At 42.8% G+C, this 25,004-nt stretch overlaps 1 protein-coding gene across 1 annotated transcript; it reads left to right on the top strand.

Moving 5' to 3' along the window:
* On the top strand, window positions 1-24,548 carry LOC110503868 (TLC domain-containing protein 2). The gene is made up of 5 exons (XM_021582432.3): window positions 1-346; window positions 724-806; window positions 5,724-5,806; window positions 19,137-19,305; window positions 20,326-24,548. Exons 1-5 carry the CDS (start codon window positions 168-170, stop codon window positions 20,565-20,567), a joined length of 756 nt encoding a protein of 251 aa, XP_021438107.1. The 5' UTR covers window positions 1-167; the 3' UTR covers window positions 20,568-24,548.
* Window positions 24,549-25,004: the final 456 nt, after the last annotated feature.

Here is a 25,004-nt window from a genome sequence, read left to right on the forward strand (position 1 = left end):
CATGACGCACACTTCAGTGAGTGTAGCTGCACCCGCGTTGACAGCGTAAATATCAGTCGCGAGCAGAGAGAGCGAGCGCGTCAGATCTTTAACAACTTCAGCGCGCGAATTTTCAGACGTTGAATTCTTCAAGTGGAGAAAGACACAGACAGGAGTTGGTCGTGGCCATGGAGTTGAATTCAGTGCTTTTGACGGCGGGTGGCTCTATTGGATTTTTTAAACTTGTCAATTGTGGTGTCAGTAAACTCCCTATACCCGAGTCTGCGTGCAGAAACGCCTGGAAATGGAGAAATGTATGCACATCTTTGACACACAGTCTGATAACTGGGATATGGGCTGTACTGTGGTGAGTCGTTTTCCACTGCCATGATGCTTAAAATGTAAAGATACATTGTTTTCAATTAGCCTACTGAAAGCTTATACGTTACAGACTAGTAACTGATATAATAGGTTTTATAATACATTTTTATATGTTGATTTTTGTCGGATAAGGTAACGGAATAATGTGGACAATGTTTTGTTCTGGACTGAATTGTGAAATGTTAAATCAATGAATCTATGGTCATATAAAATGCTTCAGATTCTACTTTTATCTAGCCAACACATATTTTCACTATTCTAATTATGTCAACTTCTCTCCCAATAATTGTTTTGAATAAAATATCAATTTTAATTGCTTTCTGCTTATTATCGCAACTTAATTAGTCTATTCTTCCCCTACAGTTTTTTCGTACACCCACAGATGGCGGAAGATTTGATAGGAACCCATTCTGTGTTCTCGCATGCGTTGGTTTCTGTATCAATCGGTGAGTGTGTGTGGATGGGCAGAGGTAAAGGGAAGCTTTCCACACATAGCCACAGGAAGTAGGTGTGCTGGAGGTGCTGCAGCTCCCCCTGATAATTTAAAATAATTTTGCCAAAATTAGGTTATAACAAATAATTTCCCCAAAAATGATATTACTCCTGTTTAAACAGACACGAATCAAATTATTCAAAATACTACACCAGAGAGCTTAATTTAGCTACAGAGGGTCAATAGCTTCTAAAAAATAGCAGTCGATTAAGTTTTATCACAGGCACGTACAGTTGGGAAGGCTGCAATTTGACCAATACACCCTCCAAATATATAACAGCTTTTTCCGTTGTGGCCAACGCGGACTGATTGAGACAAACACACGCAGGCACTCACACACGCTAGCACACACACTATACACACACGTATATTTTGATATTGTTATATGGTGGTATTATACATTTTGTTGTAAATATGTAGTGGGTTAATTATGTTATTTGATGTACTTTTATTAAGAAAAGTGTTAGTTAATTGTGTGATGTGCCTTAATGTGGACCCCAGGAAGAGTAGCTGGCAGCAGCTAATGGGGAGTTTACTTATAGAGTGTGCGACTCTATTTATTTTTATAGCAGCTAATGGGGAACCATAATAAATACAAATTGATATAACCCATATAAGGATTTTGGAACTTTGACTGTTAAACTCATGGCTACACTAGCAATTTCTGTCAGTCCTGACTTGAGTGGGAACTGCCATCTATTAATTATATTTCTGTGGTTGGTTACGGCTGCCAGTAAGCATTTCACAAATTTCAAAATACATTCACGAGAAAAACGTGGCCCTACCGTTTGGAAAGCAAATGCCTACGGGTGAAAAGAGAATACTAATCTGTCTGTAGAAGTTAACTTTATTTCTCAACTTTTGAGCGATTCTGAGCGAACAGCACTGATTTTCAAAGTAGCTTATCTTGAGATATTGGCACAAGCACATCAGCCATCACCGGTGAGTAGCCTATGCTTCATCTTCATAATTGAGTCAGTTACTGGACAGTTTATTTTGTACCCTACTGTAGCCTATACTATATATCAGGGTTTCCGTTAAGAAGATTCGTCGCCGGACAAATTTACCGGTCATCCATATGCACTGGGTTCATAACCTATTAGGATGCCCACCCACGCAGCCATCACAATCAATATATAAATATATTTTTATTTAACTAGGCAAGTCAGTTAAGAATAAATTATTAATTACAATGATGGCCTACCCCGGGCCAAACCCAGATGTCGATGGGCCCATTGTGCGCCGCTCTATGGGACTCCCAATATCGGCCGGACGTGACGCAGTCTGAATTCAAACCAGCTACTGCAGTGACGCCTCACTGAGGCTCAGGAGCCCTAAATGAGGGACATTAGCCAAATAAGCCACATTTACATGTCGTTAAAAACAGCCTATAACAACTTACAAAAACACTATTCCTTGTGTTTCCTTGTGGGTTATTACTTTCCTAAAGCAACAATTGTCACCCTCACGGTTCAGCTGTCAGAGATTTGAGCACTAAATGCATCATCGTAAGGGATGCATAGGCCTATAGGCTTAGGCGTCTACTGTGATATTAATATTTAAAAAATAAATAAAAATGAAGAGAAACTTAACTCTAGCCCCAGAGAAAGAGAGAGAGGTATGCCGGCGGTATGCTGGCTACCCAGACTATTTGCAACCCCACCCCCTCTTTTACACCACTGCTACTATCTGTTATAATCTATGCATAGTCACTTTAATAACTTTACCTAGTAGTACATATTACCTCAATTACCTTGACTAACCGGTGTCCCCGCACATTGACTCTGTACCAGTACCCCCTGTATATACTCTCGCTATTGTTATTTTACTGCTGCTCTTTGATTACTTGTTACTTTAATTTCTTATTGTTATTCGTATATTTTTGAAACTGCGTTGTTGGTTAGGGGCTTGTATGTAAGCAGTTCACTGTAATGTCTACCTTCACCTGTTGTATTCGGTGCATGTGACTAATACCATTTGATTTGTTTTGAAGCAGTGTGGGACCCAGACTCTACAAACTCATGTTTGTAATGTGACACAATGAGGGAAAAAAACCAGAAATGTTTTTGCCTATATTCTAACCTGCAACACCATGCCCTGTATTCATAAAGTCTCAAAGTAGGGGTGCTGGTCTCGTATCAGTTTATCCTTAATCTAGATTATAATGAATAATATTATATAGAGAGGGGGGACCTGATCTGATATCAGCACTATGACACACTAGGCTTAGTGAAGCTGGCTGGTCTCGTATCAGTTTTGCCTTAATCTAGATTATAATGAATAATATTATATAGAGAGGGGGGACCTGATCCGATATCAGCACTATGACACACTATGCTTGGTGAAGCTGGCTGGATCAACAGATTAGACCATCAACAACAGAGGCACTGTGATGTGGAACACACACCACCTTCCACGACATGTATATCCTCTATAGATGGACATGTTATGCCACACCAATTCACTGAAAAGCTGGACTCCCTTAATTGTGGCTAAATTGTTTCTTAACTGTCACTCGTGGTTACTGATGCATTCATATGGCCATTTTCTACTGTTTGTATGGTTAACTGTCACAATGATCTGTGAGGACCATTATAAGGCAACTATGAAATTGTGTGGATGGATACACTGGACTGACATTTTTTTTTAACTAGGCAAGTCATTTAAAATACAAATTCTTATTTTCAATGACAGCGGGTTAACTGCCTGTTCAGGGGCAGAATGACAGATTTGTACCTTGTCAGCTCAGGGATTTGAACTTGCAACCTTCCAGTTACTAGTCCAATGCTCTAACCACTAGGCTACCCTGACATGCTACCTGACAATGTCTATCTCTCAGGTGATTTCGAACAACACTTTTTGTGTGTGTCAGGCAGCCTATACCCTTCCACTGATCTCTCCCCCAATCTCCCCAACACGCTTCATGTGTCTGACAGCTAAAATTGCTCTGTAGAATGAGAATTAAGCCTGCAGCACAAGTCAAACACCAGACCATAGCTTTCACATTTTTAGAAGTCTCGGCTAGATGGACACAATCTTTACACCAAGCTTAGAGTAAACCCCTTCAGTACAGCTCCTTTAAATATAACTTCCTCTATTTTGACTTTGACTAATTGGCTAGTGTATTGTTTCCCCCAATGGCATGAGCCCATTTAAATGACTGCATGCCACGCTATAAACTGCTAATTTATTGGATATGTGCCTTGCTAACAAGGGCTCCAACAAGGGCTCCCTTAGAATTCCAAGGCTTGTTAGCATTCTCCCAGAGAATCCCACCCACCCCCGAATGCTGCCTGCCAGTGTTGTTAGTTTTGCCAGAGTTCTAGAATCAATGGAGGGGCATTATGTTGCTTCGTCCCAAGCACCGCTCCGGACCTACCCCCATAGATCACGTGACCCTAGAATGGGCTGTAGCGCCTGAGAAGAAGGCTGTTGATTTATGCCACAGCAGCCTGCTCGGGTCAAATGCCATATGTAACAGAGAAGGGAGTCAGGGTGAGGAAGGTACGTCCTCTGGGCCCTGCCTACAACAATGTGGCGTGACCATGACACTGAGCCTATAGTATGGTCGTCTCTATCAGGCCACAATGCAAAGCCGGAAAGAGAAAGTATTTTCACTATAGGCAATTTCAACATGGCAGTTTGGCCACATAGTGAAAACCCCACGATATGTTCAGAGGACATATTGACATAATTTTTTTTTTTTCTTTTGCTCTGATTGACCAAACAAACACTAGCCTGGGACTCTGTTTGTGGGCCAAGTTGATGTTGTCAGGTCCAAGACAACGGTGTTGACATTTTGGAATGCAGAACAGTTACATTAGGTACCCTCCCAGGCTGACCAAAGGTAAACGCAATGTTAGACACCAAACATGACACTCATGAAGTGCCCCTCTCCTATTGGGTGTGTCGTTCTTTTCATTCAAAAATATTTTTGTTTTGAGAATCCGTGATCGGTCACAATATTTTCCGATAATAACTATTTCAGTAGACTTCTGTATTATTAGTTACCATCTCAAGAACCAAACATTCCAGGGTTTGGCTGTCAGCCAGTATAAAGACAAGTTGTGTTTGATCGCCATGTCGTTGGACGGTCACTGCCCAAAACCCACAGAACGGAAGAGTTTGGCTCCAGTTCCCATTGTGACAACATATGCTGCTGTCGTATTTAAACACTACTCAAAAAATACAACTTTTTCAGCCACGTGTGGTGTTAGACAGGTGAGAGACTGGGGCAGAAGGACAGGGGCAGGGGGAGAGAGAGGGAGAAAGGGGGAAAGAGAGAGACACAGAGGGAGAGAGGGGCAGAGAGAGACAGAATCAATGAATCCTTATGAAACACTGTCAGTGTCATAATGATAAGAGAGCCTGTAAAGTAAACATCAGTTGTTTCTTCAGCGTGTGTTTGTCATATACTGTAGCAACTGAGGATACTCTCAAGGTGCACATCTCATCACTATATTTACAGCAGCTTTTTGGTGATGTCAAATGGAATATGTAGTAGGAACGCAGACTGGGGTTAATTCTAGTCTGCCCTAGAGGAGGACCTCCTCCCCTACACACACACGCGCGCGCGCACGCACACACACACGCCAGACTATCTTTAACTCTTCATTCTTTTTACACCATTCTGAAAGTCTGTCTCCATGGTTACACCCATAGCGGAGGACTGATTAAATAGCGTTCTCTAACTGACATCTTGGTTACCATCCTTGGTTTCGTCATGGAAGCGACTGTCAAGAGGGGTCCCCACTAAATATACTTGATAAGCCAAATGGTCCTCTACTGAAAAAGCCTTTGTTCAATCGATCTCCATTTCTTTGTTTTGGTTCTAAGCTAGAATATGCCTTTTCTATATTTTGTTCAACAGGTTACTTCATCTATGACTTCCTTGATATGGTGCTCAACCAGAAGATGATCCTGTCATGGGAGCTCCTATTCCATCACACAGTGGTAAGTGGTCCTCCTGGTAGCCTCTAGGAGGTTTGAGGTACACGTTGTGTACAACCACAGATCTAGGATCAGGTTACCTTACCTCACTCACCATAACCTTGATCATGTATCAGCGGTTAGGTGAAACCTAGCCTAGAATCTCTTGTCTCAACCTTATTATCTAGCTAACACCAGAGAATACTGAAACAGTGCACACACATTTTACACATAAAACTACCACAGTCATTGGCCCCTGTTAGCATACAGCACAGACCAAATCACATTTTATTGGTTTCTTGCACAGTTTTGCAGATGGCATCACAGGTACAGCAAAATGCTTATCTCTCTTAGCTCCAACAACGCAGCAATATACAGCAATACAATAACAATAATCACATAATCACAAATAAAAAGAAGAACAAGAAATGAAGACGTATCAGAACCTGCCTGTTAACCTTGTCCAGCTAGCATTCCTCATCAGGCTCCTGACCTGTCAGACATCCCCTTGAGGATGTCAACCCCCAGGCACTCCAGTGTAACAGAGGTCTGTGGGCAACCACACTCGCATGACGAGTACATTTGCCAGAGACCTGATGAGTTGCATTGGCTCCCTAAGTCAATGCCTAGACTTTAGCTTAGCAGGCTAATGTGCTCTTCTGTCCCTCAGAAAATCAGAGTTCTAACCCCATCGGTCACAGTAGCTAGGAACTACCCCTCATTATCATTCTCTTTCCCATCAAAGCTAGACAGCTCCAGTACGACGTAATAGGTCTCAAATGAGAGCACCTGGTGAAAAGAAACGCTCATTATTCATCATTGTCCTTTGAGAAAAGTGTTCATTGTTTACCAGTGTTCTTGAGAAAGACCTGATGGTCTTGTTCTCATTCCCTTGAGAATGGATGTCTCATCTAGAATGCCTCATGTAGAATGCTGCTCCAGGCTTTACCTCAGGGAATAAAGTTGCCTGTTGGCAACAGATCTAGGATCAGTTTTTCCATCCCCCCATCCTAACCTTAACCATTGAGGTGTAAAATGCCATTTCCATGGCAATGCTGAGCTGTTGAAGACTTTTTTTTAAGGACCTGTTTGGGATGTTGATGTACATTTTTAGATGAGTGGATAGAAGATGATTTGTGTAGGTTTGCACCTGCCTTTCAAGGATTTTGTTGTGTCGGTTTCTGTCTGCCTATCTCATAGATTTCTTACTTATATACTTAATGTTTGTGTATACCCGTCTGAAATTGAGCCAATGTATATGGGCACATGCCTGTTTATATGTGTGAGCCTCTATAAGTGTGTGTCTCAGTATCTCTCTCTTTTCCTCCTTCCATCTGGTGTTTACTGCTGGGGTCTGGGCCTGGCAGTAATGATAAATAAGAACATTGTTTTGTGATTTTGGGGAGAAGTAAAGGGAGAGAAACTCTCTTTCTGAATCTGAGATCTCAATGGAGCATTTTGTTGGTCTTTGCTATTGCCTTGTTGACTATTTCTATGGTTTGCGGCAAAAACCACCTTAGTTTGGCATACCCCGTCCCATCCTCTGAAAGTAATGTTGGTTACAGTCAGTCACTCACTTTGTAATCCAGTAGAGGGGTTTCTCTGAAATGCAGACTTAACAACACTAAAGACTCAAGCTAAGGAACGTCCCTAAAGAGGTAACAAGGAAAATCTGTAGTAGTAGTTCCAGTAGTCGTCGACCAGGGTTCGTATTCATCAGGGCAAATCGTAGCAAAATGGGTCAAAACGATGTGCAATGGAGGTTTCTTATTGGACAAGTTCAGATAGAAGGCTACTTCCCAGTTTCAGCCCGTTTTCTACCATTTCATGTCTAGTGAACATGACCCAGTCTTAATAACTGGGGGTGGATAAGCTGGCAAACGTTCCATGGAAACTTGGGGATTTTTTCCACTTTAAGTGGAGCTTGCTGGGTAAGAAAGGCGGGTGTTCTCTTACAATGACATATGGGTACACCACTGGCAGTTTTACACAGAGCAACACAGTATAGCCAAACAACCACTGACCCTTCCTTTCCTTTGAGAAACTGTCTGTGGCAGAAATAGGGCACCTGTAACAACACAGCACTGCCCAAATCAGATCTGACTGAGAAGATACTGTAAAATATGTATGAAAAAGCTAAATGAAGATTCATAACAGAAGATATAAGGGCTTTATAAGTGTCTGGAAACAGAACGAAATGGACAGATTCTGACAAACACTAGATTTGCATTTTCAGAACTGTAGAAGTTGTCAGGGACGCTTTTTGTTTCTAGGGGTTTTTCTCCTGTAGTTTCAGTAACATTTTTGGAGCTGCTACTGCCCTCGACTGGGTTCATGGAAAAACAAGGAATAATTTACCATAAAACACTACCCCTCTCCTCCTCGTGTGCTACCCCAGTTGGCCGTGATATTTGGAAATATTAAGGTTGCTATGAACGAGGGTGAGTAGATGCTAGAGAACTGCTGCAGAAGTTAATGAAAAAAGCATTTTGAAAGTGGCATTGCATCTAATACAGTTCATTTAAGATATGTAGATCAGCAGGGAAGATGTCATTTGACTCAAGTTGCTTTTATAATTGAACTCTCTATAGCTACGCTCTCAGTTCAAATGTTCTCTCACTGTCAGATGTTTTTGAAGGTTTCCACAGTGTGTTTGCCATTTCCCTCATCCCTGTCTCGTTACGCATAATTGAGTTTGCTTATTAGTAGTGCTTAGGGCTGGAAGGGAAGCGAGTGTCATGCGCTACCCTCTAACTGACATTTACTGCTGTGTTCCATCTTTGAGATTTACTATGTTATCCATTCCCTTACATTCTGTATGTGCCCTGTCTACGACTGCTGCCATATTGGGAACCCAGTCTACCCTCCTTGATCCTCCCTCAGGTTCTCTCACCCCATCTCCATGCTTAGTCTATTCTCCACTTGAAGGGTCATAAAACACCAGCCTAAAGATATGAATAGAACTCTGTTCAGTTGACTACAGTGATGATTGATATAAGCAGGCAGTAGTGGAGAAGCTGGAAGTTTCTACTTGCTCCCTGTGAGAATGTCATGCGATTGGATCCATGACTTAGGCCTAACTTGGAGACTCCGTGTTCTACAAGAACTTCCGCATGGCCGTATTTGGACGTCACCGGTGGCTGTGGTTGTGTCACTGTGGTGTGACGCTTATGGAATGTCATGCCTGCCAGCTTCTCTTCTCCTCCTTTCCTCTCCTGTCCTCTCATTTTCTCTCCCCCAAGCTTCTTCTCTACTGTAACGATTGTCATCAGGAGAAGGAGAAGAGGACCAAGGTGCAGCGTGGTAAGTATTCATAATACTTTTAATAAATACGAATACTTGAACAAAAAACAACAACACGACAAACGAACAGTTCTGCAAGGTGCAATAAACACAAAACAGAAAATAACTACCCACAAATCATAGTGGGAAAACAGACTGCCTAAGTATTGTTCTCAATCAGAGACAACGATAAACAGCTGCCTCTGATTGTAAACAGCTGCCTCTGATTGGGAACCATACCAGGCCAAACACAGAAATACAAAAACATAGAACAACATAGGACGCACTGCACCCTCCCAGCGCCCCGGAGACACAGCATGCAGAGCCGGCGCAGGATACCCTGGGCAAAAACGGCGTACCGGAGACCAAACATGCTGGGCCGGCACAATACGCCCTGGCTGGATGCCCACTCTCACATGGCACTTGCGGGGGGCTGGCCTATAGCGCACCGGGCTATGAGCGCGTACTGGCGACACTGTGCGCTTCACCACATAACACGGTGCCTGACCAGTACAACGCCTCTCCCGATAAGCACAGGGAGTTAGCTCAGGTCTATCGCCTGACTCTGCCAATCTCCCCGTGTGCCCCCCCCAAAACATTTTTTGGGGCTGCCTCTCGTGCCTGTTGCGCTGCCTTACCTCATATCGCAGCCGCTCAGCTTTCGCTGCCTCCAGTTCTTCCTTGGGGCGGCGATATTCCCCAGCCTGTGCCCAGGGTCCCTTACCGTCCAATATCTCCTCCCAAGTCCAGGAGTCCAGAACCCTCTGCTCCTGGTTACCACGCTGCTTGGTCCGGTTGTGGTTCTGTATGGTTCTGTATGGTAAAACACAGACACAGAAAACAACTACCCACAAATCATAGTGGGAAAACAGGCTGCCTAAGTATGGTTCTCAATCAGATACAATGATAAACAGCTGCCTCTGATTGGGAACCATACCAGGCCCAACACAGAAATACAAAAACATAGAACAACACATAGAATGCCCACCCCAACTCTTGCCCTGACCAAACTAAAACAGAGACATAAAAAAGGAACTAAGGTCAGGACGTGACATCTACAGACCCTGATAGTCCTACTCCTGCAGACCAGTCTTTCTCCATGTCCCCTCGTTCTGTCAGATTCCACTGACTCGCAGTTTAATATGGCCACAGTACAGCAGCCGCCAAAGCTGTGGTACATGCCATGCGTTCTGCTTCGTCATTCCAATATTTTTGAACATTCTCAACCCCCTGCTCTCTCTTATGTGTACTCTAAAAGCAAAACAGCATGTTGAGTTTTAATATCGAATTTGCTAAATAAATTCCTTAACATACATTTCCGTAATGTGGTTTGTTTTGTTTGTTAAATTGTGGTTTGCTTTTCACAAACCACTTTAATGTCCCTGGACTTGAAGAAGCAATGCCAGCAGGAGCAATTTCATTTGTATAGCAGGCTGCTGAATGTATTTGCAAAATAAATATTCCAAAGAACTTCATGTGCTCCACACAGACACTCCCATTTTGGCCAAGGTTCTATTCTGTGGGTTGAGGAGCCAGAAGGAATACAGCTTGCTGTTTATTTTTGCGCAATTCTCATCTCTTTCAACATGTCGCCTAAACATAGAGCTATGAGCTATAACCTCATGTGGTGTTTTAGCCCTGTTCCTGCATGAATGTTATTCGAACTTACAATAGCCAAAGTGAGAACACCAGTTTTGAGTTGGGCTGCCATTCTACCAAGCATCCACCCACCTACTGTGTAGTACAATAGAGAAGGATAATGGAGAGTGAGAGAGTGAGATTGAGTGTGAAGGGTAGGAACGCAGGGTGAGGGAGAGAACGTGTCTATAGATTATTGGCAGGAGAGTCTTGGTGTGTTTTGCGGAGCAGGGAAACACTCCAAAGAGCACCTGGTGTGTTTCCAGACAGGAGACATCTGGTCTCCACATGAACCCCCTCTCACACACATTAACCCCCTCTCACACACACTCAACTGTCCGCCCCCATATCCCCTACACCCACACAGTCAAAACATCACCCCATCCCCCACGAATCCACCCACTCAAGACAGCTTTCCATTCCTCAGTGTTGTTCTATACAGTAAACCACTCACCCAATGATACCATCCTATCTAAGGCCCCTCTCATCCAACATCCATACATAGATTGAACCACTCACTTAACTATAAACCAGTCAACCATAAAACATGCAGGACAGATGAGTAAAGTTCTCAAAAATGCAAGTAAATACATTTTCTTGGAATTCTAATAACTCAACAGTGAACTGTAAACATGTTGTTGTACGCTGGTATTGGACAGAAACATATTTCTTGTGGCTAGGGCCTGACAATAACAATGCCAACAACGTCCCCTAGAGAAAAAGTCCCTGCGAAGTCATGATGTCCCTACATTGTTATGAAGTGTCCACATTGTCAGAAAACCCCCACATTGTCCCCACGGTCCCCTCATTGTCATGACAACACCTTCAGTTCCAAAGGTTGGGCAGGAAATCCAGATGTGCTTAAACAGAGCGACTGTTGTGAGACGTTGACATGGCAACCAGGAATGCGGTTCTTCGAGGAATCTGCCGCGTTTAGAAACCGTAGAGTCAGGCTCAGGGGGAGGAGAATGAGGGAGTTGGTCTTTACTGACTTGAGGAGGAACGGTCTCTATTTGTTTTGTGTGTGTCCCCCACCGAGAGAGATCCCTCCCTGACTTAGCTGCCAGCTAGAAGGATACCTGGGAATTCCAAAGCATGCACGTCTGGGGTTTTCCAGCAACTATGGAATGTGTGTAGTCTTGGGAGGAGAAGATGTACTCAAAAGATATCCCAGATTCCAACGTGTTTAAGGGAATTCCTATATTTAGCTCACTTACACTTGTTTGGATAACACAGCATAAACTGTATGCTGGGTAGTTATGGAAACATTTTCATTTGCTCAAAACGTAATGCACAGGTATCCATAGGATTAAGTGCATTGTTTCACTGCTAGTAGTGTACATTTACAGCCAAGGGGTCACTGAATAGTGTAGGTACATTGTTTTTAAAGTAGCTTCTGTACTAATCAACATCTAGAAGAAACAGTTAGGTGAGAAATAGTGAGGTGAGTCACTGCAAAAACACACCAAAACCAATTGACACTTCCACACCTATTGCCTGGCAACCACTAGTGAGGACTAGTGACTTGATTATGAATGTCACAGCAACCTCTAAACATATGCCTTGACAAACTTTGTTTTTCTTTTACCATTACTAACCATGGATACACACCATACACATAATGTTTTGGGTTTTCCTAAATCTATGGTCGTCTGTTTCACTTTAGTCTTGTGACATTGACCCTGGTCAGCACTAGAAGCGTCATCCTAGTATCTACTACTGCGGATGTGTGTTATTTTATGTGATGTGGATGTGTGTGTTTATGTAAGCTTGTGTGTATGTGTCACGACCGTCGTGTGAATAATTAGACCAAGGCGCAGCGTGAGTAGAGTTCCACATTTTAACGATAGTGAAACTTCCCAAACAACAAAGATATAACAATCGTGCAATACGCCGCACACAAAACAATATCCCCCATAGCAGGTGGGGAAAAGGACACACTAAGTATGGGCCCCAATTAGAGGTAACGATTATCAGCTGCCTCCAATTGGGAACCATACACACACCAACATAGAAATATAATACCTAGAAACCCCCCTAGTCACGCCCTGACCTATTACACCATAGAGAACCCCGAGGGCTCTCTATGGTCAGGGCATGACAGAATGTATATATGTGTGAACATGATGGTTCATACACGTATCTTTTACGTGTAGACTTTGACCCCTCGCTACACTCCCGTTCTGTACATAAAACTTCCTCTCCTGAACCACACCCTGGCCCTGCTTTATACAAGACAGGACATCTTCCAAAGGCTTTCCCATTAGTTCCTTACCATAGACTTGCCAAGCCCATTTTCACTTCCCTTACTCGAGTCCAGTATTGACACGTTGCTATCAGTGTAAATGTTTGAGTGTGATGGTCGCTATAGAGCGTGGCGTTAATAGTCAGTAAACTGCTCTCTGGGACCGACCAGCCTATGGGGGGGCGGCGAGGGTGGGGTGTGTTGAATGCAGTGGTGGTTACAGGGTTGTGTGTGTGAGCTTACCAGACTGGTTGTGCAACCCAACTTTACAGTTATAGCTTTGTGTGGGTTTTTCCTCATAAAAAACATTTTGTTAGGAATACCTGTTACCGTTTTGATTCTTAGAATCATGACTAGTCGAGATGACACAGAACTCCTGCTGTTGCTATGTTCTTCATAGTCAGAGGCCACTATATTAGACAACCCACCCTCTGATGTCATCCCACTCAACCCACTCTCTTTAATCATTAAGCTTGTGATAAAATCACAAAAGCATCAAACACGTAACACCCCATTTTGGGTTTGGCATGCTTATTGAGTGTGTGTGAAGTTTGTGTGCATATGCGTGATAGTATATTGTACAGGGAGTTAGGGTCTGAGTGTTGTTTATGCCTTCCTGTTATATTTAGGCCCTGTGAGGAATTTGTGGGATGCAGTGACACTACCTGGCTGCCTGGTCCCTGTCCCCATGTTTACATTACCCATACTGCACTGCCCTGAGGAGTGGCCATCACAAAGGCTGTTTACCTTCACCTTTGATGCTGTGATGAGACACATTAAGATTTGGTGTGGGGGGGGGGGGTGCTCGTCAAATAAAATCCAAATGTATTAGTCGCGTACACAGTTTTGCAGATGTTATCGCAGGTGCAGCGGAATGCTTATCTCTATAGCTCCAACAAAGCAGCAATATCTCGCAATACAACAACAATACACATATATAATCCAAAAGTAAAAATAAATAAATACAAGAAATGAAGACATATCAGAATGAGCAAAATCAAAGTCCGGATATAAACAAATATATGTATGTAAATGGTATGGTATGTATAGACCTGAGTTAGGCAACTAGATTCAGCCGCGGGACATTTTTATGTCCGAGCAAATGGTCTGGGGGCCGGAAAATGATAATTTAAGCCCAGAAAATTGACCACAACTAAGCCCCAAAAAGAGATTTATTATTTTTCAAACAATATTTTCATACCTTACATTTTTATTTGCGGAAATAATTGGAAACAGATTTACTAAATAAAACTACATTTCAGCTGATAATTTAGTCTTTTGTGACCAAAAACTAAACTTTTTTATTTTTTACAAATACAGTCACTCGCAGCCGGTTTTGGGCCTCCTGTTGCCGACCCCTGATATAGACAGTATGGACAGTGTATGAATAGAAAAGGTATGTACAGCAGTGGTTAAATAGAATTGGCCATGACTAAAGTACAGTATATACATATAAAGTGGGTAAAAAGTTATGTAAACATTATTAAAGTGATCGTGATTCCATTTTTAAAATGTTTTTTTTAAAGGGCAGCAGTCTCTACGGTGAGAATGTAGAATACCTGGTGGTAGCCAGCTAGTGACCGTGTCAAAGGTGTAGGGAAGGGTACTGGGCAGAGGCTGGCTAGTGATGACTGTTTAACAGTCTGATGGCCTAGAGATGGAAGCTGCTTATCAGTCTCTCGGTACATGCTTTAATGCACCTGTACTGTCTCCACCTTCTAGATGGTAGTGGTGTGTGTGTGTAGCGTGTAGCGTGTCTTCATTTCATCATTCTGATTATCCTGCAGAACAGGCTGCTCAGGCTGCCAACATTCACTCTGGAAGCCTTTTTTTGTCGAGATGTTTCAATTCATCTGTGACCAGGGGAACAGGTTTGGTTCCAGGTGTGTCTCTACCGCTCAGAGAGAGGATGAGCTGACTCTGTTGTTCCATTCACACCTGTCTGACATTTTGGTTTCTCTGCTGCTTTATCTTTGTCTGCCATCTTTGCCATGACCCTACAAATCTTAGCAGGAGGAAGTTGCATCTAAAGGCTTTTCTACACCAAAGCCCATTCTATATTATTCCTACAAATTGAGTATCTATGCCACCTTTGTTTTTATCCTCCGCCTTCGTAGGTCTGCCACTGCTGTGTGTCACCTTGGCTCTTCCTGAACAATATCGGCTATCTTGGCTCTTATCTGTCCTTTATCTGCCATTCTTTACTGTGGTTGAGGAAATACACACACACACACTCACACATACTGTTTTCACCCTTTCTCCTTTATCCCAACCTGTTCAATATACACAAAACGAGATAACTCTTTTGAAACGAGGGTTCTACTGCTGATTTTTGCTTTCCGTTTGAAAACGTATTGCTACGTTGTACCCTACTGAACACGACACAGCAGGACATACTGTAGGGACAAGGTTAACCTCACCGTGCCCACAGACTGGGTCCCCTGCCAGCAGTCTCATCACCCTGGCCCTGTGTGTATCCACTATGTGTCTGTCTGTGGCACTGTTAATAAGCTACCAGCAGCTAGACGTCCAGCCTTACATTGGCTTAGCAGGGGATAGCCTGCTAATGCTGAATCATTCTAATGGTCCAGGGGGCTGTCTTATCTGTGTTGATCCAGGGAAGGGGGGATTACAGTAGCTTCAACCCCAACCAGTGGGGCTCACAGTCAGGCACGGTTTGGGGATTCATCCCATCTCATGGTTTGATTTGATTTAATTTGGTTGACTGACAAGACCCGGCCAGGACCCAGGCTATGGTCTCTGGTCCAAATCCTACCCCGCAAAGAGCCACATGCCTGAGCTCGGGCCTAGTGATGACCCCCTGTCTCTCTCAGGATGAGTTCAGATGGGTCAGTTGGGACATACTCTGTGCTTGGGACTACCATCTCCAGATGATGCCCTGACTGATTCGCTGGGTCATAGTAAGGTTAAAGGTTTTGTAACCACCAACTGCTTTATTAAATGGCTGGCTGCTGTATAAGAGATGTACCGTTCATATCACGTGTTTTATAGTAGTAGGGTGTGTGTAGCTTGTGTAAGGTGATAGTGTGTAGCTTGTGTAAGGTAATATAGTGTGGAGATTGTGTAAGGGGTTATTGAGTGAGTGCCTTCTCACCCACTTATATCAATGATTACAGTCAGTTATTATATACATGGCTCTGATTACCCCCTACCTTCCCAAGACCAAGGAGGAAACTACAATCAGTGACTTTACTGAAGATCCCGCTCACTAACAACACTCCTCAAATATCATAAAGGAAGCCATGGACATACAAGCAGGCATAAACACACATACTAGGATCTCCAATGAGTCTGATAAGTCTATTGTCCCAGGAATCATTATTTTTAACTAGGCAAGTCAGTTAAGAACAAATTCTTATTTACAATGACGGCCTAGGAACAGTGGGTTAACTGCCCTTTTCAGGGCAGAACAACAGATTTTTACCTTGTCAGATCAGGGATTCAATCTAGCAACCTTTCAATTACTTGCCCAATGCTCTAACCACTAGGCAACCTGCCGTATGCAGGCTGTTTATTTCAACCAGTAATCCATGGTCAAATTCTACTATTTGAGTATCACAGATAGGTAACCAAAATGGTGTCTGAATATCTAAAAGTATTTATGAAATAGATGATTCAAAAATGTGTGTTCTAATTAACCACGCAGTTGTTGTTAATACATACAGCAAGTGTCTGTCTTGATGTTCAGCTGAGAGCCAGTGAGAACCAGTCTACACAGTGAGTGCCAAGCATCAACGTTGAGAGACCATACAAGACGTAACAGAGAGAGCTGCTAGGTGATAGACAACTACAGTATGTAAACAGAATCCTGGCCATGAGGTCTCTTATCAGGGCATTGTATAAGGCTATTATTTGACCTCCACGGTTCCTGTTTTGAGTGTCCCTAAGAACATGTCTGTTTGTGTGTGACCAGGAGGAATGATAAGACAGCTTGAGGTTTAGTGTGAGTGTGTATATATAAGAGACTGGGGTGTTTACCTGGGGCTTCTCTCTGGGGAGAGAGTCACACACACCTTATTGACTAAGAGCAGCATGTGATTAAGGCCTCTACATTAGAAAACAAGGGGAAGATAGGACATAGTACTGTATCTCATGCCAGTGCTGGCCTTCTGGTAGTCTGGCTAAATAGGTGTTATTAATCAGACATGCTTGGACTTGAGTTGCTACATGTAAGCGTCTCATTCTGTCTTTTTATTCCTGTTGAGCGGGTTGCCACTAGCCGGTGTGTGTGTGTAACGGATGTGAAATGGCTAGCTAGTTAGCGGTGGTGCGCGCTAATAGCGTTTCAATCGGTGACGTCACTTGTTGATGTGTGCAGAGGGTCCCTGGTTCGAACCCGGGTATGGGCGAGGGGACGGACTAAAGTTATACTGTTACATGTGCTGACCTTTAGACTAGACCCCAGTGTGTGTGTGGTGCTGTATATCACATGACCATTTGTCAGTTTAGGGACGGCACCTCCTCCGTTGACTTCAGCCTCACCCCTGGGGCCACACACACACACTCACACACTTAAAGCCTCCCATTGGGTCCTGCCTAATTGTTAAGCTCAGTCTCACAACCAAGCCATTGAGGATGTTTGAACCGTTGTGCTTTACATTGCTACATTGGTATGCCAGTAACTGCTATGTAACATGGTCTACAGTTAGTTCTGGGGGGCTAAGGTTGCGTTTCAATTGGCACCCTATTCCCTATGTAGTTTGCTACTTTTGTGCACAAGCATGTAGTGCACTATATTGGGAATAGGGTGAAATTTGGGAGACAGACTGAGTAATCCAGTGCTTTGAATGGAGAGTAGTGACAGTGTGGAGAAGGTTAGGGTTAGTAACAGTGTGGACAGGGTGAGGCCATTGTACTACTAGGGTGTTGTTCTTTCGGAATGGGATATTTTAGGAAAACATAAATCTGCCCTCCAGTCTGCTACAGTAACTAAGTTGGATGTGAGATTTACTGATCAAACTCTGACACACAATACAATACAGACCTTGTAAAGGCAGCTGCAGTCTAATAAAATATTTTTCAAAAGATTTCCCTGAAGTTGTTGTATCACAGAGCAGTACGTATACATTCATAGTGTCTCTGTTGTAGCCTGGCACTGGGGGCCACCTATTGGTTCTGTTACGCTACTACAACATCACCCCCTGTTACCAAAGACTCACAGATAGAACAATGAGACAGATATTTCACAGGATGTATGTGTGAAGCATCTGCTTGGCGTTTCTACTCACTACCAAATATGGTAGTGAGAGGAAGCCCAGTGGCCGGCAGTGGGAGAAGATGGAACAAGATGGATTTTGGCCGACCTTCTGCAAATGTTCTCATCGATGAAACATTTGATCTCAATACAGTTTTCTGTTCCTAAAACTATAATCTGTTAAGAACAGAGTGGACTACATTTAATAGACTTTAATCTTTGCCAAAGTTGTAAAAAATGTAGTTGTTTAGAAGGAGTGCAAAGACGAAATGAGTTATTGCATACGCACACTTCACAGAGTAGGCGTTCCCTAACGGAAATATGCAGATGTATGCTAGAACGGGCTAATAAGATCTCACTAGCTCGTGCTTGGCTCTGCCCACCTCCTTGCTTGTTCTGCCCACTATGACTCATTTTCTCACATTAGTTATATAAATCTTTGACTATCTGATATGCTGTAACCTCACTGACTTTAAATTCATAACCATGACCTTGCAGATGTTTGATAAGCATGATGACCTTCCTCAATGTAATTATATAGTGTTTGACGTTCAGAGCCATGTATCAAATAAAGGGAAAACAAACAAGAGCTTGTTATGAGAATCTAACTATGACATTTTCCTGGAAATAATACAATATTTATCATAAAAACAAAGGCTGTAGTGTTGTGAGTCAGACAGAGATGGTCACAGGATGTGGTACGTTTTTCACCGTTGTTAATGTGGTAGACATAACCTAAGTCATGAGATCCCAGTCATCCCACCACTACCTCATGAGATGATGGTTAACCATGTGACTTCTGGGTAGAAGAGTTAGTTGTTTTTTTGTTATGTTATAGGACTCGTGAGTTGACTTGGACTCGAAAGCTGGAACTTAGGACTTGAGTCAAACTCTCGACTTAGGAACTTGAATACATCACTGCCACTAAGTGACTAACTTTCTCTCATTCTCTCTCTCACTCTTCTTCCTCCAAGGTGATCAGCTGTTTTGGCATCGCTGTCCTGACCGGTCGCTACGTTGGCTTTGCTGTGGTGGCCCTCCTGGTTGAGATCAACTCTGTGTTCCTCCACCTGCGCCAGATCTTACGCATGGCCAGCCTAGCAGCGGGCGACCTCTACCGCATCAACAGCATGGTCAACCTAGGTACTGTCATGTTCATAAGGTTTCAATGATGAAAGCAGTCATTATCTATAACTTCACATCATGAGTTGCCATGAAGGGGTTTGTTTACATGACGTTTCAACTGTTGTCACTGTTGTGAGTAGATTATACAAATGTTAGCACCATAGAATTACATACAGAATTACAGATACACTGAACAAAAATATAAACGCAACATGTAAAGTGTTGGTCCCATATTTTATGAAATTTTGAGTACAAATTTGTTTACATCCCTATTAGTTAGCATTTCTCCTTTGCCAAGATAATCTATCTGACTAATGTGGCATATAAAGAAGCTGATTAAACATAATGATCATTACACAGGTACCCTTTGTGCTGAGGACATTAAAAGACCAATCTAATATGTGCAGTTTTGTCACACAACACAATGCCACAGATGTCTCAAGTTTTGAGGGAGCATGCAATTGGCATGCTGACTACAGGAATGTTCACCAGAGCTGTTGCCAGAGAATTTAATGTTTGTTTCTCTACCATAAGCCGCCTCCAACGTTGTTTTAGAGAATTTGGCAGTACGTCCAACCGGCCTCACAACCACAGAGCACGTGTATGGCATCATGTGGGCAGGTGGTTGGCTGATGTGAACAGAGTGCCCATGGTGCCGGTAGGGTTATGGTATGGGCAGGCATGAGCTACGGACAACGAACGCAATTGCATTTTATCGATAGCAATTTCAATGCACAGAAATACCAGCGGGCAATTTCAATGCACAGAAATAACTGTCATCATGACGAGATTGTGAGGCCCATTTCTTTTTAAATATATCTGTGACCAACAGTTATGGGGAATCCATAGATTAGGCCCTAATGAATTTATTTAAATTGACTGATTTCCTCAAATGAACTGTAACTCAGTAAAATCTTTGAAATTGTTGAATGTTGCGTTTATATTTCTGTTCAGTATAGAAATACATATAATTTAATAAATATACGTTCTTGGCACTAAGACGTTGTGCTGAAAGTAACAACCTGCATATGATTCCAGGTACCTACGTGGTGTTCCGGATCAACACCCTGGCCTGGATGACCCGCTGGCTGGTCCTGAACCGGGACAACGTCCCCCTGTTCAGCTACACAGCTGGGAGTGTAGGGCTTGCCATCATGACCGCCATGAATATAGTCCTCTTCTACCGCCTGCTGAGGTCTGACTTCCTCAAGAGTAGTGCACCCATGCCCACAGAGGTTAAAGAGAGTAGAGGGCAAGGAGAGGGAAAGAAGGAGACGTAGTGTGGGATAATCTCTCTCCTGTTTTGGGGTACAGGCATTTACAATTCACACAAGTCCATTGAATGATAGCCAAAAATACACGTATGTATAAAATATACAATTCTACTATTCATTACATTTGATGTTTTACAGTGCATTCGGAAAGTATACAGACCCCTTGACTTTCGACACATTTTGATACGTTACAATCATATTGTAAAATGGATTACATTTTTTCCTTATCAATCTACACACAATACCCCATATGACAAAGCCAAAACAGGTTTAGTCATTTTTGCAAATTAATTTGAAAAAAAACCCGGAAATATCACATTCACGTTAAGTATTCAGACCCTTTACTCAGCACTTTGCTGAAGCACCTTTGGCAGCGATAACAACCTCGAGTCTTCTTGGGTATGACGCTGCAAGCTTGGCCCACCTATATTTGGGGAGTTTCTCCCATTCTTCTCTGCAGATCTTTTCAAGCTCTGTCAGGTTGGATGGGGAGCATTGCTGCACAGCTATTTTCAGATCTCTCCAGAGATGTTCGATTGGGTTCTAGTCTGGGCTTTAGCTGGGCCACTCAAGGACATTCAGTGACTTGTCCCGAAGCAACTCTTGCCTGTGTGCTTAGGGGTTTTGTCCTGTTTTCATCTTTGTCAGGTTTTCATCAAGGATCTCTCTGTACTTTGCTCCATTCATCTTTCCCTCGATCCTGACTAGTCTCCCAGTACCTGCCGCTGAAAAACATCCCCACAGCATGATGCTGCCACCACCATGCTTCACCGTAGGGATGGTGCCAGGATTCCTCCAGACGTGATGCTTGGCGTTGAGGCCAAAGTGTTCAATCTTTGTTTCATCAGACCAGAGAATCTTGTTTTTCATGGTCTGAGAGTCCTTTAAGTGCCTTTTGGCAAACTCCAAACATTCTGTCACGTGCCACCAAGAGTCTTGGTAGTTCCAAACTTCTTCCATTTAAGAATAATGGAGGCCACTGTGTTCTTGGGGACATACAATGCTGAAAACATTTTTGGTACTCTCCCCCAGATCTGTACCTCAACACAATCCTGTCTCGGAGCTCTACGAACAATTCCTTGGACCTCATGGCTTGGTTTTTGCTATGACATGCAAGGTCAACTGTGGGCCTTTATATAGACAGGTGTGTGCCTTTACAAATCATGTCCAATCAATTTAATTCATCAAAGTTGTAGAAACATCTCAAGGATGATCAATGGAAACAGGATGCTCCTGAGCTCAATTTCGAGTCTCATAGCAAAGTGTCTTTCAGTTTTTTACATTTTGAATACATTTCTAAAAACCTGTTTTTGCTTTATCATTATGAGTTATTGTGTGTAGATTAATGAGGGGGAAAAAATAATTTCATCAATTTTAGAATAAGGCTGTAACCTAACAAAATGTGGAAAAAGTCAAGACATTTGAAATTATACATATGAAATGTCTTACAAGTTGAGGTGCAAATCCCATAGCACTGACAAAGAAAATATATATATATAAAAATATACATACTACAGGGAATTATTGAATCCAAACCTGTGTCTTCTTGAACATGATGTAAACATGCTGATTAACACTAGCACTAAGAATTGAAGACGTTTATTGGCCAATTCTTATATAAACTAAACACTTACTACCTCAAAAGTCTGTAGCAGCTGCATCTGTTCCCAACACGAGCTTTGCTATCTATGTTGTAAGGGTTCCGCTGTCTTGTTGCCAATTGCAAACCGGTAAAAAGGAAATTGGCCTTTTTATTTGAAGGTTGATGAACTTGACTAGTTGTTCGGTTGTTGAAGTCTTTAATGTTTCAACCAGAAGAATAATAAATCATCCAAATTAAGAATAGAAGTGGCATGTTGGTATTGATCAAAACTGTTTGGTTGCTAACCAAACAACAAGGCTGACTTCAGATTGGGTTTCTCTCTCTCTCTCTCTCTCTCTCACACACACACACACACACACACACACACACACACACACACACACACACACACACACACACACACACACACACACACACACACACACAGAGGCAACAGCTGCTATGTTAGTCCATTTGGAGATTGCTCTTTAAGTCTAGAGTGTACCTGTCAAATCTAGGTCCACACATTCACCTTGACAACCAAGAGAGAAAGCTCTTCCCACGCCCACCAGCTAATGACATCACTAATGACATCCAGGCCCATGGGCCATTAGGCTGGCGTCTGATGACTCACATGGGGTGGTGGTCATTGAAGTGTCATTACAGATTTGGCCTGAAGGAGGCAGCATTCTCCATAGATTCATAATCTAGGTCAGGGGTTGGGTTCCTTACAGTCTCTAAGGAAGGATATGGGACAGGTGAACTAATCCTGGATTTGTGCCTAAAAGGGCAACTTCAACCTAGAGCTCCAGTCCTGATTGATGTCACACCTTCCCCCCAGCTAACACACCTGACTCCAGTAATCACCTAATCATGGGCCTCCTGAGTGGCGCAGTGGTCTAAGGCATTGCAGTGCTAGCTGTGCCACTAGAGATCCTGGTTTGAGTCCAGGCTCTGGCTGCGACCTGGAGACCCATGGGGCGGTGCACAATTGACCCAGCGTCGTCCGGGCTAGGGGAGGGTTTGGCTGGCAGGGATCTCCTTGTTCCATTGTGCTCTAGCGACTTCTGTGCCGGGCGCATGCATGCTGACACAGTCGCCAGGTGTACGGTGTTTCTTCCGACACATTTGTGTGACTGGCTTCCGGGTTAAGCGGGCATTGTGTCAAGAAGCAGTGCGGCTTGGTTGGGTTCTGTTTCGGAGGATACACGCCTCTCCTGAGTCCATACAGGAGTTGCAGTGATGGTACAAGAAATTGGGGAGAAAAAGGCAACAAAAAATATATATATACAAAAAAATAATTAGAATCACCTAATCATAATCTTCAGTTTAGAATGAAATGAGTTTAATCAGCTGTGTTTGTTAGGGATGGGAAAGCGTGGCACCACTCCGGCACTTTGGTATTATTGCGCTGAAGATTTTATAACAAGATGTATTTCTATGTTTTGTTCCAGTTTTTATTTAATTAAATGTTTTTATATTTGTAATTTATTTGTACTCTAAAAAAATGTGGATTAATTGTCAAGGGTGAATAAAAGTATAAATATGGTTAAATATTGTTTATACCTTCAGAAGAATTGTTGGTTATATTGGAGATATATGGATTGCTAGCTACAGTATGTGGTGTATAAGCTGTTGGGCATTGTGGTGTTTCTGTAACCAGTGAGGTGTTCTGCCTGTTTCCCTGAGTCTAGAACATCCATGAGGGTCTTTTGGAAAGAGACTTTATTCTTTTTTGCTTTTTGCTTATTTTGCTCTCTGACTAAATACATCCACTATTGCAGGGGTGGGCAGTCTTACCCTGCAAGGGCTGATGTGGGTGCACGTTTTGGTTACATCCAAGCAGTAATTCTATTTGACCAATTCTTGATGGAATAGTATGATGAGAATAGCAAAATTAGATGACCCTACCAATGGCAGCACACTGCTATACTGTACCGCTATCGACAATGAAAAGACACTAATGATGTTTGATATGAAGCTAATTAACAAAGAATAATTAACAAGCTTGCTTCAGCTGCTTGAATAGACCTCCCTAACAACAGAGAGTCAAAGAAGGGCTGAAGATTTGTCTATAAAAACAGTAATTTGTTTCCATTCAAAAGTTGCCTTTTTTTGCGAAAAGACTCTTGAATGAACTTCACGTATATGTATGTGCTATATTTGTTTATTTTCTAGCAGCTTAACCTTCAGTTGTGATGGTGATATCTGAAGTACTTGCAATAACTTGTGAGCTTTATATTGTGTGCTGTTTTGTAATGATATGATACCAGGAATGACATACTGTTATTGCTATTTGCCATTATAATTGTAAAGTACCATTGTGGCCTAGATGGTTGGTAAGTGTCTGTATATGGTTGTAGTCTTTTGTAACTTTGGTAATAAAGGATACGACAATCCTTACAGTGTTGCATAAGTGGTGGGGCGAAGCCAAAAAACGTGAAGTTGGTCGATCCCCATCGAGGGAGGAGCTGATTTTTTGTTAAATATATGAGAGTACAACATTCTTATGATGACCGAAAAATGTGTTGGCACCTTCAGTTCTTGCACATTTTCTCATAAGTATACTTCAACACTCTGCTCAGGCAAATTTGCCAAACTTGGAACCAATCAGAACTCCCATGTCCCTCAACTACAAGACCATTGTACTTGCCTATGGAGCAGCAAGAGGATCTGCCCCTCCCTACCTACAGGCTATGCTCAAACCCCACACCCCAACCCGAGCACTCCGTTCTGCCACCTCTGGTCTGGCAGCTTCATTAAATAGTACCCGCAAACACCAGTCTCAACGTCAACAGTGAAGAGGCGACTCCGGGATGCTGGCCTTCTAGGCAGAGTTCCTCTGTCCAGTGTCTGTTCTT

Source organism: Oncorhynchus mykiss, chromosome 24 (genome assembly GCF_057628025.1).
Source record: "Oncorhynchus mykiss isolate SJ-2025 chromosome 24, ASM5762802v1, whole genome shotgun sequence".
NCBI lineage: Eukaryota > Metazoa > Chordata > Actinopteri > Salmoniformes > Salmonidae > Oncorhynchus > Oncorhynchus mykiss.

Excerpts from the sequence above, each read along its gene's own strand:
- LOC110503868 (XM_021582432.3), top strand. The coding sequence starts at position 168 with ATGGAGTTGAATTCAGTGCTTTTGACGGCGGGTGGCTCTATTGGATTT. Across the intron at positions 5,807-19,136 it reads TCCTATTCCATCACACAGTG|GTGATCAGCTGTTTTGGCAT; the intron begins GTAAGTGGTCCT and ends TCTTCCTCCAAG. Across the intron at positions 19,306-20,325 it reads CAACAGCATGGTCAACCTAG|GTACCTACGTGGTGTTCCGG; the intron begins GTACTGTCATGT and ends ATATGATTCCAG.